Below are 17,885 nucleotides of genomic sequence, written 5' to 3' on the forward strand. Positions count from 1 at the left end.
ACAGCTGGAGGTCCGCTAATTGCATATCCCTGCTCTAGACCATAGGTGGCAAACACAAGGCCCGCGGGCTGAATCCGGCCCTCCAGGCCATTTCACGTGGCCCTCGCACCTCTCCTGCAGCTGCAGCCCTCCTCTGGTCCTCCTCAAGACCCTTACTTTCTGCTTTTAAGCAATACATCCAGCTTCTTCCCAGCAGCAGCATAAGGAAAGGGGGGTGCACTGTGATGTAAGGGAGGGTGGGGGACTCAACTTCTGATGGTGGGGGAGCTCTTGGCATCTAATGTAAGGGGAGGCAATGCGCTGGACATCTAATCTTACAGATACAACCGGCCCTTTTGAGGGCAATCATAATGCTGATGTGGCCCACGATGAAATTGAGTTTGACACCTCTGCTCTAGACAAAACTTATTATTAATGCAGTTTCCCCTCACTGAGAAATTTCTCCTCAAGGAATAAAGACTGCAATACCATATATTTTATTTTGGGAAGGGTTAGAGATATTATTAGTGTTATGCCGCGTACACACGACCGTTTTTCATGACGTGAAAAATGCAATTTTTTAAATTGGTCATTAAAAAAGTTTGTGTGTAGGCTACAGAGCATTTTTCTCGACGTGAAAAATGGGCATTAAAAATTTAGGACATGCTCTAATTTTTCTCGTCGTTTTTAAAATTGTCGTTTTTCACGGCGTGAAAAAATGGTCGTGTGTAGGCTTTAATGACGGGAAAAAAACGTGCATGCTCAGAAGTTATGAGACAGGAGCAGGTTTTTAATGGAAATAGCACATTCGTCACGCTGTAACAGACTGAAAAGCATGAAGACTGAAAAGCGCGAATCGTCTCTCACCAAACTTTTACTAACACGAAATCAGCAAAAGCAGCCCAAAGGGTGGTGCCATCTCAATGGAACTTCCCCTTTATAGTGCCGTTGTACATGTTGTACGTCACTGCGCTTTGCTTGAGCATTTTTTTTCCACGATCATGTGTATGCAAGGCAGGCTTGACAAGAATCACATCGAAAACTTCGTTTTTTCCAGGACATTAAAAGTGGTCGTGTGTACACGGCTTTAGGCTTTCTGTTCCTGTGACAGCCATTCCCCTCATTTCTTGTCCTGCTGTCACAGGCTGTCAGAAGGACAGGAAGTGAGGTGAATTTTTTTTAATGGGTTATGGACAGCAATGAAAATTTCTCAGGTGTATTTACTTTCCCAAATCTATCAAAAATTAAGTACATGGTAGCCATTAATCAAAATTGTAACAGAAAGCGCAGGACAGAACCCCCTATAAATATAGAAACTGATACAAAATTGCATCAGATCAGGACCACAAAAGCTTCAAGTTTGTAAAACTTTGTATAAGACCTGAAAGCAAATTTTGATGTTTGGTTTTTACTTACTTTGTAAAAAGTGTTCCCTTTTATACTAAATGTATCCACAAGCTCCAGGTTTTTTCCAGACAGTGATAGTTTTCGACCACCACTAAATAGAAAATATACAGACATAAGTCACAATATACCAAGAACAAAATGTAGAACTGTTTCTTTGAACTGAAAACCATACATTAGGTACTGGGCCCTGCCTCTACTCTCTCATCACAGGCTGAATGAATGAATAACTTGTATAGCGCTACAAACGTGAACTAAATCGCCTCAAGGCGCTTTTGCAGCCAGTGTCCACCTGTGTCTTCAGAAGAGATGGGTCTTAAGCTTCTTCCTGAAGGGCATATGGCTTTCTTCCAAGCGGATGTCCGCGGGTAGAGCGTTCCATTGCCGGGGTCCTTGGACTGCGAATCTTTGTTCGCCTTTTGATTTGTTGCGGGTCTTGGGGATGTGGAGGAGGTTCTGGTTAATTGACTGGAGGGGGCAACTTGGAGTGTAATGCTTTTATTTTGTCGCAGAGGTATTGCAGAGCTTTTCCTTGTGTACATTTGTGAGTGAGGCAAAGGGTCTTAAATGTAACCCAATCCTTCACGGCTAGCCAATGGAGGATGCTTGTCCAGAACCAGTCTGGCTGCTGTGTTCTGGACAACTTGTAGACATGAAATTTGGTATTTGAGAAGCCCTAGGTAGAGGGAGTTTGGGTAGTCGAGTCAGGAATTGATGATTGTTCCAACTACTGCTGCTGTGTCTCCTTCCGGGATGAAGGGGATGAGTCTACGCAACAGGCGAAGAAGGTGGTGAGATCCGCTGACTACTGATCCTATTAGGCTGTGATTGATAGCGAAAGGAGCCAATGGCTCCCATTTTTGCCTCTCTGTCCAGTGAGGCGAGAGAGACGCTGCTCTCAGGCACAGCGCTGAATCGAAATGGGGTTCAGGTAAGTACAAGGGGTGGGGGGAGCTGCACACAGAAGGTTCTTTACTTTAATGTAGAGAATGCATTAAGGTGAAAAAAAAACTTCTGCCTTTAGAACCACTTTAATTTGTGATAAATCCTTTATTAAAATATTGACCTGGCCGCGTAATTTGGTCTTAACAGTTCCCTCTCTACCTTTAGCCTAGGTTCACACTGATGCGATGTGAGAAACCCAGCAAATCCTGTGCGTTTTCCCACATGGCATTGAAACCGCACAGTGAAAAGGAGAGAGAGCACAGCCCCCCATACCTCCCTGCTCTCTCCTCTTCCTCAGACTTGGCTCTCCACTTCAGTGACACTGCTGGCAGTATGCCTTACATAAGTGGGTAAATCACTGTTCCTCTATTATTATTTTTTCCTCCTTGAAAGTCTGGCATGTACCCCCAAGGGTACTCATATCCAGGTTAAGAGCCACTGATGTAGAATATTGCAGTGACACCAATAACTCCTCTTTGCACCAAATTAAATCAAATTATTTTCTATTTTCTCAACACTGTTGATAATTAGCTCTGCTAAAGCATGCAAACTATTGCAACATTTGGTAATCAGTCATCATTTATATATTGCTGAGTTTTTGAGAGATATGGCTGATATGTTAGTAAGGTTTCTAGCTGATTATTTTAGAATAATGTCTAAAGCTTAACTGGGGTGGGCTTAGAGACAGACAATTGTATCCTAGTATAGATTATTTTTTTAATTGAAGCCAAGACTAAACAAGCAGAAACTAAAATAAAACTACAATGCTTAGCTTGATCATTTTTACCTGAGCCACACAACATTTGGATCATTCACAGAACATGTGGGCAGTGATACATAAAAGATGCTTGGGCCTTGTTGACACCTCCCTTCACATTGAACACATAATTGCTTGACTTCCTTGGCAACTGGCAGAGAGATAAACGCATGTGTGTCGTTCCAGTGTTTTTCTTTTTTGATTTGAACTCTAACGATGAAAAAACAGTAAATGTATTTGCAGCTATACCCCAGAAATCAACACTTAACCAATCAGTTAAAACATACAGTATATTACACATATATGGTGGGACTGTGCAAAGATAAAGGAATACTGGCAGAAAATCCGGAAACACGTGGAAGTAATAACTGGAAAAAGGATATCTAATAGCATAAAAGCGTGTGTGTTTCATGAACCAACAGAATTAAATATAAGCTATAGGAAAACATTAATTCCACCATTGATAAATGCTGCAAAAGGTTTGATACCAAAAAAATTTCTAAGTACAAAAAAAACAGAGATGAAAGAATGGTTCAAAAGAGTGGAAAACTATAGTAAAATGGAATATCTATGCAGTAGTGATGTGGGCCAACTTAATACATATAATAGAAGATGGAGACAATGGAAAAACTTCAAATCATCGCAGGAGTACCTGGGAAAAATAATAGATGACAACAGAAGATAAAAGAAGATAAAAAATAGGAAGGAACAAACCATTAGGGGATAAGGGAGGGAGGGGGGTAGGTATGGTTTTATAATTAAACTTGATAGATAAAATAATATACAATAGAGGGAAAGAAGGCAAAGGGGGGGGGAGAGGGGGAGGGAAAGGGGGAAAAGAAAAAGGGAGGGAAGGGGGGGAAAGAAAAAAGGGGAGAAAAAAAAAGGAAAAAAAAAAACATACAGTATATACCGTATTTATCAGCGTATACCGCGCACTTTTTTCCCCTTAAAATAAGGGGAAAATCGTGGGTGCGCGATATACGCCGATACCCACTTCCCGCGCTCAGTTTGAATGCCTGCACCGACATATACCGAGTGCAGTACACTCGGCTACATTCGGCCAGGCTTGGCTTCGCTCGTGCTCACGCATAAACGTCACAGAGCACAGACGGACGCCGGACCCGACGAGGCTGCCGATGGCAAGACACCAAATCTGTAAGTACTAAAATGTTTTTTTTACAGGAATGCGGGTCCACATTAGGGGTGCGTGCTATACGCCGGAGCGCGCAATACCCAGATAAATACGGTAAGTGAATCAAATTACTTATTATTCTGCTCAGCCAGTCTTTTAATCTATACATCTCTGCCTGACATCACAGTAAGGTCTGTGATTTCACATTTTCCTTCTTCAGGTAACCAATACAGTTTGAACCCAGCCTCAGCTACCTGATTGGACAATGAAGGAGAAGCATCACAATCATGAGGTTAATCTTAAGTCCTCAGCTCCCTGATTGGACAATGATGAAGAAGCATAACAATGATAAGGTTATCCCTAAGTCATCCTTGTGCTCTTCCGTCTTGTAAACATTTTGTAAATGGGGCAGGTTTGTCCTGGACTTTCATTCAGAAAAAATCCCATTGTCTGAACCAGTGGGTAAACATATATTGTTTCTTGGCTAACAGAGTCCCACTAATGTGTTCCTCAACACAAAGAGTACATGTGACTATTTTCGCATTCTGCAAGTAGTGGTTTCAGAAAAAGTTTGATCACGTTTAACCCTATGGGTATGGGTGTTAACATATCATCAATCAGAACTAAGAATGCAATAAAGTAATATGCAGTACATCAGGATGACCAATGACAAATACAGTACCCCAAGGTGCTTGTATGCATTGACCCCTTTATATTTTGTTTATGGTTATGGCTTCACATTTTGAAATGATAAAATAACATACAGCTTATTAAAAAATATTTAATTTTAAACTAAACACATTTGTATATAAGTAGGAGTCATACGTTAGTCACAAGTTGTGTGATTCTGTCATATACATTGTTTAAAAAAATCAGGAATAGGTGTTTGTAAGAATCTGAATATCTGCTATTCAATTTTGCTTGCCTTTTTTCTTTGGTAGCAGTAATAATACTTTAATTTACTGACCCAAAATAAGCATGATCTGACTGTTCTAATGTTTATACATGCTGTATCTCAGTGCCAAGAAAATAGTGAAGCTATGTGTCAATTCAGTATCTCACAAAAGTGAGTACACCCCTCACATTTGTAAATATTGTATGATATCTTTTCATGTGACAACACTGAAGAAATTACCCTTTTCTACAATGTAAAGTAGTGAGGTTACAGCTTGTATAACAGTGTAAATTTGCTATCCCCTCAAAATAAATCAACACAGCCATTAATGTCTAAACTGCTGGCAACAAAAGTGAGTACACCCCTAAGTTAAAATGATCAAATTAGGCCCAATTAGCCACTTTCCTTCCCCAAAGTCATGTGACTCGTTAGTGTTACAAGGTCTCAGATGTGAATGGGAAGCTGGTGTGTTAAATTTGGTGTTATCGCTCTCACGCTCCCATACTGGTCACTGGAAGTTCAACATGGCACCTCATGGCAAAGAACTCTCTGAGGATTTGAAAAAAAATTATTGCTCTACATAAAGATGGCCTAGGCTATAAGAAGATTGCCAAGACTCTGAAACTGAGCTGCAGCACGGTAACCAAGACCATACAGCGGTTTAACAGGACAGGTTCCACTCAGAACAGGCCTCGCCATTGTCGACCAAAGAAGTTGAGTGCACGTGCTCAGCGTCAAATCCGGAGATTGTCTTTGGGAAATAGTTGTAGAAGTGCTGCCAGCATTGCTGCAGAGGTTGAAGGGGTGGGGGGTTAGCCTGTCAGTGCTCAGACCATACGCTGCACACTGCATCAAATTGGTCTGCATGGCTGTTGTCCCAGAAGGAAGCCTCTTCTAAAGATGATGCACAAGAAAGCCTACAAATAGTTTGCTGAAGACAAGCAGACTAAGGACATGGATTACTGGAACCATGTCCTGTGGTCTGATGAGACCAAGATAAACTTATTTTGTTAAGATGGTGCCAAGCATGTTTGGTGGCAACCAGGTGAGGAGCACAAAGACAAGTGTGTCTTGCCTGCAGTCAAGCATGGTGATGGGAGTGTCATGGTCTGGGGCTGCATAAGTGCCGCCGACACTGGAAAGCTACAGTTCATTGAGGGAACTATGAATGCCAACCTGTACTGTGACATACTGAAGCAGAGCATGCTCCCCTCCTTTCAGAGACTGGGCTGCAGGGCAGTATTCCAACATAATGACCCCAAACACACCTCCAAGACGACCACTGCCTTGCTAAAGAAGCTGAGGGTAAAGGTGATGGACTGGCCAAGCATGTCTTTAGACCTAAACCCTATTGAGCATCTGTGGGGTATCCTCAAATAGAAGGTGGAGGAGCGCAAGGTTAGAGACCTCCACCAACTCTGATGTCATCATGGAGGAGTGGAAGAGGACTCCAGTGTCAACCTCTGAAGCTCTGATGAACTCCATGCCCAAGAGGGTTAAGGCAGTGCTGGGAAATAATGGTGGCCACACAAAATATTGACACTTTGGGCCAAATTTGGACATTTTCACTTAGGGTGTACTCACTTTTGTTGCCAGCATGCAAAGTGCAAAGTGCACTTGAAAGTGCACTTGGAAGAGCAGTCACTGTAAATCTGAGGGGCAGATCTGAAATGAGGGGAAACTCTGTTGATTTTATTATCCAATCATGTACAAGCTAAAATGCTGTTTTTTTATTTTCCTTGCATGTCCCCCTCGGATCTACAGTGACTGCACTTCCAGTGCAATGTCAAGTGCACTTGTAGTTTGCAGTTGTAGTGCAAAGTGGATTTGCCTTTCGTAAATAACCCCCAAAGTGCAAAGATGTTGATTGCATGCAAAATTCCATGCTTCTATGAGACAATACTGTAATTTGCCTGATAAGACATAGGACCAATGGAAGAAATAATACAAATTAGAAATTTTAAATGCCCCGATTGCTGAATAGTTTGCAGAAAAATGCTGGATCCTTATTTGTTGGCAAAAGATCTGCTTATGTATGTCCAACATTGCATTTCACTAAACTATGTGGTGGTATATAACTATGGACATGCTACATAAAGTGTTTGGTGCGCTCTAACTTACTCTTGTGGTTTGCAGCTGCTGGTGCCTACTAAAAACAATCTTGTTAGATTCTTCAAATTCTCTCCAGTAATCAGAACATTCCTTTTTCCGGCATAGGTTATCCTGTAAGGGTATACTGATTGAATCTTGACCTGGGTGCGAAAGAAAATATTATAAGCTTCAGCCCTGGCACCTAGGAAGAAAAATCTAAAATTAACACATTTTCTCCAAAGTATATTGGGCTTATTCGGTTCTAACCAAATATCAACCATTTAATAGCATGTGCATTTTGTTTGTTGAATCAAAAAAGTGACAATTCTAGTAAAAATATAAATGTAAAAAATACACGTTTTGGCATCTGCAAACATATTGTTGTACAGGGTGCCATGCATGGCTTCAGAAACGGGCACAGATGTTCATGGGATCCTCCGAAAACTAACAGGGGCATATGATAATTGTATGCCCCCCCACTGTACTTTCCCACCATTCAAAATCTTGAAAGAACCAAATTTCTAATGAAAACTCAGTGCAAGTGCAATGATGTGTAGCTGTTTCCCAGGTTAAATAGGCAGTGTTCCTTCTTTTCCACTTGACTAGTAAAGGAATGGCACACAGTATCCAAAAGAGTAAGAACAGGGGTGGCCAATGAAGACGTCAATCATACCTTCTAGCCAACAGGTAGCAAAGTAAGCTTCATATATTCATTAAGAGTTATCAAAAGCCAATCCCTACAGGCTACCTAAAGGCATTTAGGCTGACTCAAATTGGCTAATGCCATACTCAAAGTGGAATTTTAGTCAGAAAATTACCGTATTTATCGGCGTATACCGCGCACTTTTTTGCCCTGAAAATCAGGGAAAAATCGTGGGTGCGCGGTATACGCCGATACCGGCTTTCCCGCACCGAGTTTTGAATACTGCGCCGACATATACCGAGCGCAGTACACTCGGGTATAGTCGGGCAGTCTCGGCACCTTCCGCGCTCACGTCCTGGACGTACAGGACGTCAGCGCGAGCGTTGCCGACAATACACGAGTGTACTGCGCTCTGTATATGTCGGCGCAGTATTCAAACTCGGCGCGAGAAACGAGCGGGGAGGACGCGAGGACGCCGCAGAAGGACGCCGGACCCGACGAAGAGGACACCCGAAGCCGCAGAAGGACGCCGGACCCGACGAAGAGGACACCCGAAGCCGCAGAAGGACGCCGGACCCGACGAAGAGGACACCCGAAGTCGCAGACGAACGCCGGACCCGACGAGGCCGCCGCGCAAGACACCAAAACTGTAAGTACAAAAAAAACTTTTTTTCCACAGGATTCGGGGCAACTTTAGGGGTACGCGGTATACGCGGGAGCGCGTTATACCGCGATAAATACGGTAAGTCCTGCTAGATCACTTCAGGTTGGCCCCCTTTGCCGGTATAGTATGTAACACATTAAAAAATAAGACAGTAATACACTTGCTCAGTTGCTCTCCATTTTTGGAATTGTGTTGAAAATCTGAGCCTCTAGAGACCAATCTGCTGACAACATGGCAGTCTCCGGCAAGAAAAAACAGGAGCAATGTTGGTGGCAATTTACAGAACACACTAATTTTGGTAGCATAATTATTAATGTGGAATGTATGTTCCTTGCTAAAAAAACATTATTTTCTATCATGATGTTTTGGATACAGTTCCTCTGTAAGTAGAAATAAGGGAAGATGACATAACACTTAAAGTTTAAGTTTACAACTTTACTATGGCAGCTAGAAGCAAAGTTACAATTCGGTTATGGTTCAGTTACCAGTACATAAGAGAGAGCTTGATGATTAAAGAAGAGCTGGTCATGTGACTTTGACAAGTCTACGTGCTTGGACTCTCCCCCCTGCCTTTTTTCCCCATTTAGTTTTATAGTGCTCCACCAACTTTGGACACCGCTGTACTTCCTCTTTTTTGTCCTGGTGCCACAGGAATCATTCCAGTTTGCACACATTCATCAATAAAAACATATCTTGAGTTCTAACTTTTAATACAAGAGAAAATGTTTTAAACAAAGACAAGCTTTAGAGCTGAAACTGCAGCCCCCTCTCCTCTCCTATACAGCTGTTTAAAGTACAAAGATTTGATGGTATTCCTCAGCTCATGAGGGTTGGCAACAGTGGTGGCTGGTGCTCAAAATTTTTGGGGGGTTGCAAACAAACTGAAAAAAAAAACATCAATTGCAGCCACTGTGCCATCAAAAGCAGCCACTGTGCCATCAAATGCAGCCACTGTACCATCAAATGCAGCCACTGTGCCATCAATAGCAGCCACTGTGCCCATCAAACGCTGCTACTGTGCCCATCAAACAATGTCACTATACCATCAAACGCTGCCACTGTGCCATCAAACGCTGTCACTGTGCCCATCAAATGCTGCCACTGTGCCCATCAAACGCTGCCACTGTGGCATCAAACGCTGCCACTGCACCCATCAAACACTGCCACTGTGCCATCAAATGCTGCCACTGTGACATCAAATGCTGGCAGTGTGCCCATCAAATGCTACCAGTGTGCCCATTAAATGCTGCCACTGCGCCATCGAATGCCGCCAGTGTGACCCCCCGCCCGCTCGCCGTCTGCCCGCCACTTACCCTGTCTTGGTGGGGCGGCAGGTGACGGCAATGAGCGGGGTCCTCCATGCGTCTCCTGCAATCCTCTCCTCCCATCCTCTCCTCCTGATAGGCATCCAATAGCGGCGCCTGTCATTTCAGCCAATCAGGTGACGGGTAACAGCACCCGAAAAGGGCCCGGGCGCCTGAATAAGGGGTGGCAGCGGCAGCCATGGATAGATTGCAATGCATGAATCTATTTATTGGTTATAGAGGGGGTGGCTAGAGCGAGGGAGCGACGACTGTGCGCCCTTATGGACGCACCGCCACTGGTTGGCAATCTAATGTAAAAACTAAGGGTGAAGGTCCTTCGCGCTACCAAGTGAACTAATAATAAAAACGTGAATGACCAAAACTATGATAAGATATCACTCCAGGATTACTGGTATATTTACGCCTTCCTGAAATCCATAGGGTAAACAAAACAACAGACTTTAAACTGCTTCCAAATCTCTATAGATTTCAGTTGGAATAAGAATCAAATAAAAAAAATAAAAAATGCCCTTCATAGTGTAATAAATTCAAATAAAGGTATGTTTATTGCAAATAAATGGACTCTTACATCAAAATAGGCTTTAAAATTGCATCAGAATAAAAACACAGCGCTTATACGCCTTCTCACCTCACTTCCTGTCTGCGGCCGGTCTCCGGCCACGCACTACGCGTTACGTCACAACGCGATATCAAAGCCTATTTTGATGTTAGAGTCCATTTATTTGCAATAAACATCCCTTTATTTGAATTTATTACACTATGGAGGGCAATTTTAATTTTTCTCTTTGATTCCTATTCCAACTAGAGCCTATAGAGATTTGGTAGCAGTTTAAAGTCTGTTGATTAGGAGTCCAGATGCTGGTTTGTGTCATTATTTGTTCTTACTTTTTATTCATACTAAATGTAGTTGGTCAAAAACCACACTGTTATCACTGACGATTCTTAAGTGTTAAAAAAAGTGGTTTATGGTTCCAAACATGCAGCAGCTACTGATAATTACCAATTTCAGGAAGTACAATGAAAAATATGTGCTAATTCTGTATGACTGTAGGGCTTGCTAAATCTGTGGTGTGGGGTGTGCATGGCTTACATTTCCTGCTGTGAAAACAACACTTTCAGTGCCAGCTAGACTTTGTTTTTAGTAAATTTGTAAAACCCTTTTCAATCTTTAAAACTTAATGTATATGAAAGAAAAATTACTAAGCTCTTCTGCATACAAGGGGGCAGATCCACAAAAGAATTACGCTGGGGTATCTATTGATACGCCGCATAATTTTTTATTTCCTGCGTCGTATCTTTGTTTTGTATCCACAAAACAAGATACGACTGCATCTCGGATCGACAGTTGTACGTCTTAGTACGCCGTCGGATCGTAGATGAATTTTTTCCGCCGGCCGCTAGGTGGCGTTTCCGTCGAATTCCGCGTCAAGTATGCAAATTAGCTAGTTACGGCGATCCACGAACGTACGTCCGACCGGCGCATTTTTTACGTCGTTTGCGTTCGGCTTTTTCAGGCGTATAGTTAAAGCTGCTATTATGAGGCGTACTCAATGTTAAGTATGGCCGTCGTTCTAGCGTCGAATTTTGAATTTTTTACGTTGTTTGCGTAAGTCGTTTGCGAATAGGGATTTGCGTAGAATGACGTCACCGTCGTAAGCATTGGCTTGTTCCAGTTTAATTTCGAGCATGCGCACTGGGATACCCCCACGGACGGCGCTTGCGTCGTTAAAAAAAAACGTTGTTTACGTCGGGTCACAACGTATTTACATAAAACACGCCCCCATCACATCCATTTGAATTCCGCGCCCTTACGCCGCCAAAGATACACTACGCCGCCGTAACTTACGGTACAAATTCTTTGAGGATTCGAAAAAAAAAGTTTTGGCGGCGTAGTGTATCTTAGATACGCTACGCCCGGCGGATATATGCGCCGCGCTACGTGGATCTGCCCCAAGGTTTTTTGTAAGCAACCACATCTCCCAGAAACCACAGGAAGTACCCAGGGTAAAAATGAGAGTCTTTAATAGACCTTGTAAGAATCTTAAAAAAAAATACCACTGATAAAGGCTTAAAAAGTAGATACCCTGGCCAATCCTGTATAAAATGCAATGTAAGTCCCTAGCTGAGAGGACCAACTCATGGACCCAGAAGTAGTTGTCATTTGCACCAACACACGACCAGTCCCCAGTGACCACAAAAAAAAAAGAGCAAAGGGTTGTAGCAAAAAAGAGCTACATTTTTTGCTCATACATGAATTAATGACAGCATTGATGTTTCAGCCACCCATGCGCTAAGCTAATTACTGATATAAGATATGCTGCTGGATACGACTTGTATAAGAATACAGCACCCATTTGTTGGCAGGTTCAAATATAATATCAATACAACAGTATAACAACAACAGGAGCAAACACCGATCGAGAATTGGGATCAGCACTTTGAAGTAAAGTCTGAAACAAAAAAACAAATTAAAAAGTATTATTACAACAACAAATACAGATCAATTTGTGCACTGGTCCAAATAATTTGGTGGAGTGGAGATTATGGTATGGGGTTGTTTTTCAGGGGTTGGACTTGCCCCCATAGTTCCAGTGAAGGGAACTCTTAAAGCGGATGTGCCATGGGAAAATAATATTAAAAGCCAGCAGCTACAAATACTGCAGCTGCTGACTTTTAATATTAGGACACTTACCTGTCCTGGAGTCCAGCGCCGATCGCAGCAGAGGACGAGCGATCGCTCGTCTCTCTGCTGCTCCCCCCGCCATCCACGCTGAGGGAACCAGGAAGTGAAGCGCTGCGGCTTCACTGCCCGGTTCCCTACGGCGCATGCGCGAGTCGTGCCGCGCCCGCCGATTGTCTCCCGATGTGTGCTGGGAGCCGAGTGTTCCCAGCACACAACGGGGGCGCGACGGGATGTGACGGAATGCCCGTCTTTTGCCCGTGAATGCCGGGCCGGAAGTGGGTGCAAATACCTGTCTTTAGACAGGTATCTGCACCCCCCTCCCCCCTGAAAGGTGTCAAATGTGACACCGGAGGGGGGGAGGGTTCCGATCAGCGGGACTCCACTTTAGGGTGGAGAACCGCTTTAAGGCATCAGCATACCAAGACATTTTCAACAATTTCCTGTTTCCAACTTTGTGGGAACAGTTTGGGGATCGCCCCTTCCTGTTCCAACATGACTGTGCACAAAGGTCCATAAAGACATGGATGAGTGAGTTTGGGGTGGAGGAAATTGACTGGCCTGCTCTGAGTCCTGACCTCAACTCAATAGAACACATTTGTGATGAATTAGAATGGAGATTGTGAGCCAGGCCCTCTCGTCCAACATCAGTGCCTGACCTCACAAATGCACTTCTGGAAGAATTGTCAAACATTGTCATAGACACACTCCTAAACCTTGTGGACAGCCTTCCCTGAAGAGTTGAAGCTGTTATAGCTGCAAAGGGTTGGCCAACTCAATATTGAACCCTACGGACTATAGCTCCGTACACACGATTGGATTTTCCGACAGGAATTGTGTGATGACAGGCTGCTGGACTGGGACTGGGAAGCCATTAAAGTTCATGTGCGTGTAAAGGCAGGCGTCCCAATATTTTTCACAATATATTGTATGTTCCATTGGGGACATTTTCCTTCACGTCCCAGAGCCTAAACAGGACTTGAGAGGAAACCCTCCATAGCCAAAGAACCCCTCACTGTCACCAGCAATAAATCTATCCATTATACACAGAGGGGGTTGGCTGGAGTGAGGGGTGGCGCTCTTAATGGACACACTGCCACTGCCATCAAATGACAGGTGTCATAGTTGATCACTTGTGTAGCACAATGAGAAATGCAGATTAAACAGATATCAAGATTGCAGCTTCTGTGGCTGTAATAGATAGAAGGGTTTAGTTCTGCTTTAAAGGGTCACTAAAGGAATTTTTTTTTAGCTAAATAGCTTCCTTTACCTTACTGCAGTCCTGGTTTCATGTCCTCATTGTTCATTTTTGCTCTGATGTTTCTGTAATTCTTCTCTGTTCTGGACACTTCCTGGTTGTCTGTTTCCTGATGACCACAGTACTGGGAGATTCTAGTTTCATTTTCCAAACCATCACTGCTCTATGGCTCTGTCTAGCACAGAGGCAGGATAACATGCAAAAACGAAACTAGATGCAAAAACGAAACTAGAGGTACATTATATGATTGATTTTTATCTATTTTTAATCAATTTTAAAAGTCTCTATACCCTGTAAACTTTTTAAATTAGAGGGGTTTAACACATGATAACTGGAAAGAGGAACAACCATTCTACTGACACTGAAAAATTTACAAGTTTAAGTATGGTGCAAACATTTTATAAATATGTGTTAGAAATGTTCCAACAAGTTTAACTTGTAAAAGCGGTATGAGGAGCTGCTGCTCAATTACAGTAAAACTTGTCTTAGACATCTGAGGGTAGTCAGGCATGGAGACATAATGCAACCACTAAAAACAATATTTTTCTTGTTCAATATTTTTATTTAAAATCATGTTGACACGTACAATGCAATACAGAAAGTGGTTGGTCATAGATCAGCTGTCAGTACTGGTGTTTACACATATGAAAAGGCATGTGTGATCAATTAAAGCATTACAGTACATATTCCAGAAAAAGGGTCTGCTGGTGTGAATCACATACAAAATGTCAACAATGGTAAGGAATATTTATTTGTGCTGAATAGAACGCATGAGGGAGTGAGGGAGAGTCGTTGGAGGGCCTTTAAAGTCCATGTGTCCGAATGCACAAGAGCAAGGCCATTACAGTTCCAAGAGATGGCGATCAAAGTCTTGTGGAAGGCAGCAGAGTCAAAGGATCCATAAGGATCCGCACATCAAAAAGCAGACCCATGTGTGTGAATTGAAGTGAATGGCAGCCTCAGCCTGGATTCCAGCCAGGCATTTTGTTCCACTACTTGGAGCCTAATCATAGGGATGGGAGTTCTGAGAATAAGGGGGTGTTTTTAAGAGCATTATTGGCTGTCATGTGATGAAAATGGATGACACGGGCAGACGAAATGCTAGCTAAAACCCCAGTATTTTCTCCATCGGCCGGTGGTCCTCTTTAAGATAAAAGTGGTCTCTGCAGCAGGTTCGCCACAAGATCACTTTTATCAGCGGTGGGAGAAGTGCCCCCCTCCCACCACGCTCTGATAGTCTCCACCGCTACCGAACCCGCCGCTAGCGGTGGAGACGATCCGATGCTGTCCCCTCAGTAGCATGGAGCCAAGTGAGGGAAAGATGGCCCCCCACTCGGCTCTCTAACATTGGATGAGGTAAGCGATGTCAAACGTCACTTTCGTCCAATGGTCTTAAAGGGGGAAAATTTAAAAAAATATATATATTTTTTTTTTGCAATGTAGGGGAAATGTGACATCTGAGGTCTTTTTGACGCCAGATCTCACATTAAAGAGGACCTGTGATGCTTTTTTCTATTTCCAACATTTGATGGAAAGAACAGTGGGGGACATGAATCTCGTAGAGGTACTGGTGTATTTGGATGACATCATCGTACTTGAAAGGACACTTGAAGAACACACACATCAAAACGCAGACCCATGTCTGTGAATTGAAGTGAATGGCAGCCTCAGCCCGGACTCCAGACAGGCATTTTGTTCCACCCCCTTGAAATACTAGCCATAATCCCAGTATTTTCTCCATCGGCCGGCGGTCATCTTTAAGATAAACATGGTCTTTGTGGCAGGATCGCCACAAGATCACTTTTATAGGCGCCCCTCCCGCCACGCTCTGGTCATCTCCGACGCTTACCGGAACCGCCGGTAGTGGTGGAGACGATCCGAAGCTGTCCCCTTAGTAGCATTGAGCCGAATGAGGGAAAGATGGCCCGCCACTTGGCTCTCTAACATTGGATGACCTAAGCAACGTCAAACGTCACTTCCGTCCAATGGTCTTAAAGGGGATAAAAAAAATAAAAAAAAATATATTCTTTATTGCAATCTAAGGGAAATGTGAGATCTGAGGTCTTTTTGACCCCAGATCTCACTTTAAAGAGGGCCTGTCATGCTTTTTTTCTATTTCCAACATTTTATGGAAGGAACAGTGGGGGACATGAATCTCGTAGGGGTGCTGCTGTATTTGGATGACATCATCGTGTTTGGAAGGACACTTGAAGAACACGAGAGTCAGTTAGAAAGGGTATTCTCCCGCCTCCAATGATGAAGGACTGAAGTTATCACTGGAAAAATGCCAGTTCTATAGAACATTCATCACTTATTTGGGCTATGTTGTCTCTAACGGAGGAGTTTCTATCGACCCACAGAAGCTGGAGGTTGTTATCACCCTTCCCAGACCAAGAACTGTAACCGAGTTAAGATATTTTCTGGGATTCTGTTCCTATTACCGATGCTTTGTGGCCAATTTTGCTAAGATAGCTCGGCCCCTCAATGAGCTGTTGCAAGTGGTCACTGGAGAAGGAGAAGAGGAAGCCAGGTACAAGAAGAGTGATGTTCGCAAGAAAAGAGAGTCTGTCCAAACCCAGTGGACCTCTCAATGTGAAAGAGCTTTTTGGCAGTTGAAGAAGAGTTGCGGATGCTCTATCCCGAGGACCCCAATGGAGGGAGGAAGACTCAGAGGGATGGACTCATGTGTCTGAGAAAGGAGTGCGAGCCTTGTATCAGGGCATGGATCAGAACATGAAAGGAAGAGTGGTTGCGGAATACATTGGGGTTCACCCCTCTGGAATACCAAGACGCTACTGTGGATTGACACGGGTGAGGGGTGAAGGCCTACCTCAGCTGACAAAGAGAGATTTGAGGAGAGATCAAGAACAAGACCCGTTATCTAGGGATTTTAAGCTCTGAACAAGCAGGACCCCGGGTTATTGTTGAACAGCCCCATCAAGGGAGCAAAGACCTTACATCGGGAAAGGGATTGGTTACAAATTAGAGATGGAGTGTTATACAGACGTTGCCCGACTGGAGATAAGGATGAAAGGTGGCAGCTGTTCCTCCTGGAAAAACATCGGCCCACTGTTCTGATATCCCTGCATGACGATCGTGGTCACTTAGGAACACAAAGGACATTCTGTTTAATTAGAGACAGGTTTTATTGGCCCAAATTAGAGATGGAGTGTTATACAGACGTTGCCCGACTGGAGATAAGGATGAAAGGTGGCAGCTGTTCCTCCCGGAAAAACATCAGCCCACTGTTCTGATATCCCTGCATGACGATCGTGGTCACTTAGGAACACAAAGGACATTCTGTTTAATTAGAGACAGGTTTTATTGGCCCAGTATGAGAGGAGAAGTAGAGAGCTATTTCCACTCATGTCTGACCTGTATCCAGAGGAAAACTTTGCCGGTTAGGGCTGCCCCAATGGGTCACTTACAGAGCCATGAGCTGTTAGATCTGGTTTGCATTGACTTTCTGTGCCTGGAACCCGATACAGGTACAGGAACAGGAACCCGATACATGCGTCTACTAGAGAATCAAGGAACAAGCAAAACTTTGATTTGAAAGTATAGATACAGGATCTGCAACCAGGTGACCGAGTGTTACTGAAAAATCTAGGAAAATGTAAGCTGACAGATCGATGGAGGCCTCAGCCCTATGTTGTGTGCAAGCAACTACCTGGATTACCTGTGTATCAAATTAGACCTGATGGAGAGAAGGGACCGTTGAAGATGTGGCACAGAAACCATTTGCTACCAATATCAGATGTGGTAAAAGTGCCTCAAGTACCCCTAAAGCCCTCTTCAAAACCTACTTCACCTCTGACATGCTCACAAAAAGAAATTCTTACCACAGTGGATAAGGAAGAGGATGTAGAGTTAGGAGAACTATGTGTTTTCACAAGTTTCCAGTCCAGTGTCTTCTTCTAGTTCAGTGTCTTCACCAGGAAGGAGGATTGAGAAGGAGGAGAATGAGGGCCATTGATAGTGACCCAACAGACAGCTCTTTGAAGAGAATGGGAAAAAAAAAGACAGTAGCTACTGAAGTGTTGCCACAGCGACCAAAGGAAATGGCTAAGATGGTCTTGCCACAGCGACCAAAGGAAACAACTAAGCTA

The 17,885-nt window shown here is 43.5% G+C and overlaps 1 protein-coding gene across 1 annotated transcript in view; it reads right to left on the bottom strand.

Moving 5' to 3' along the window:
* PLXNC1 (plexin C1) overlaps positions 1 to 17,885 on the bottom strand; it is a 151,119-nt gene that overhangs the window by 71,641 nt on the left and 61,593 nt on the right. Inside the window, exons 10-12 of the mRNA XM_040344126.1 lie at positions 7,237 to 7,367; positions 3,116 to 3,295; positions 1,396 to 1,477 (exon numbers count right to left, since the gene is read on the bottom strand). Coding sequence (XP_040200060.1) covers positions 1,396 to 1,477; positions 3,116 to 3,295; positions 7,237 to 7,367 — 393 coding nt within the window. The remainder of the gene's footprint in view (positions 1 to 1,395; positions 1,478 to 3,115; positions 3,296 to 7,236; positions 7,368 to 17,885) is intronic.

Source organism: Rana temporaria, chromosome 3 (genome assembly GCF_905171775.1).
Source record: "Rana temporaria chromosome 3, aRanTem1.1, whole genome shotgun sequence".
NCBI lineage: Eukaryota > Metazoa > Chordata > Amphibia > Anura > Ranidae > Rana > Rana temporaria.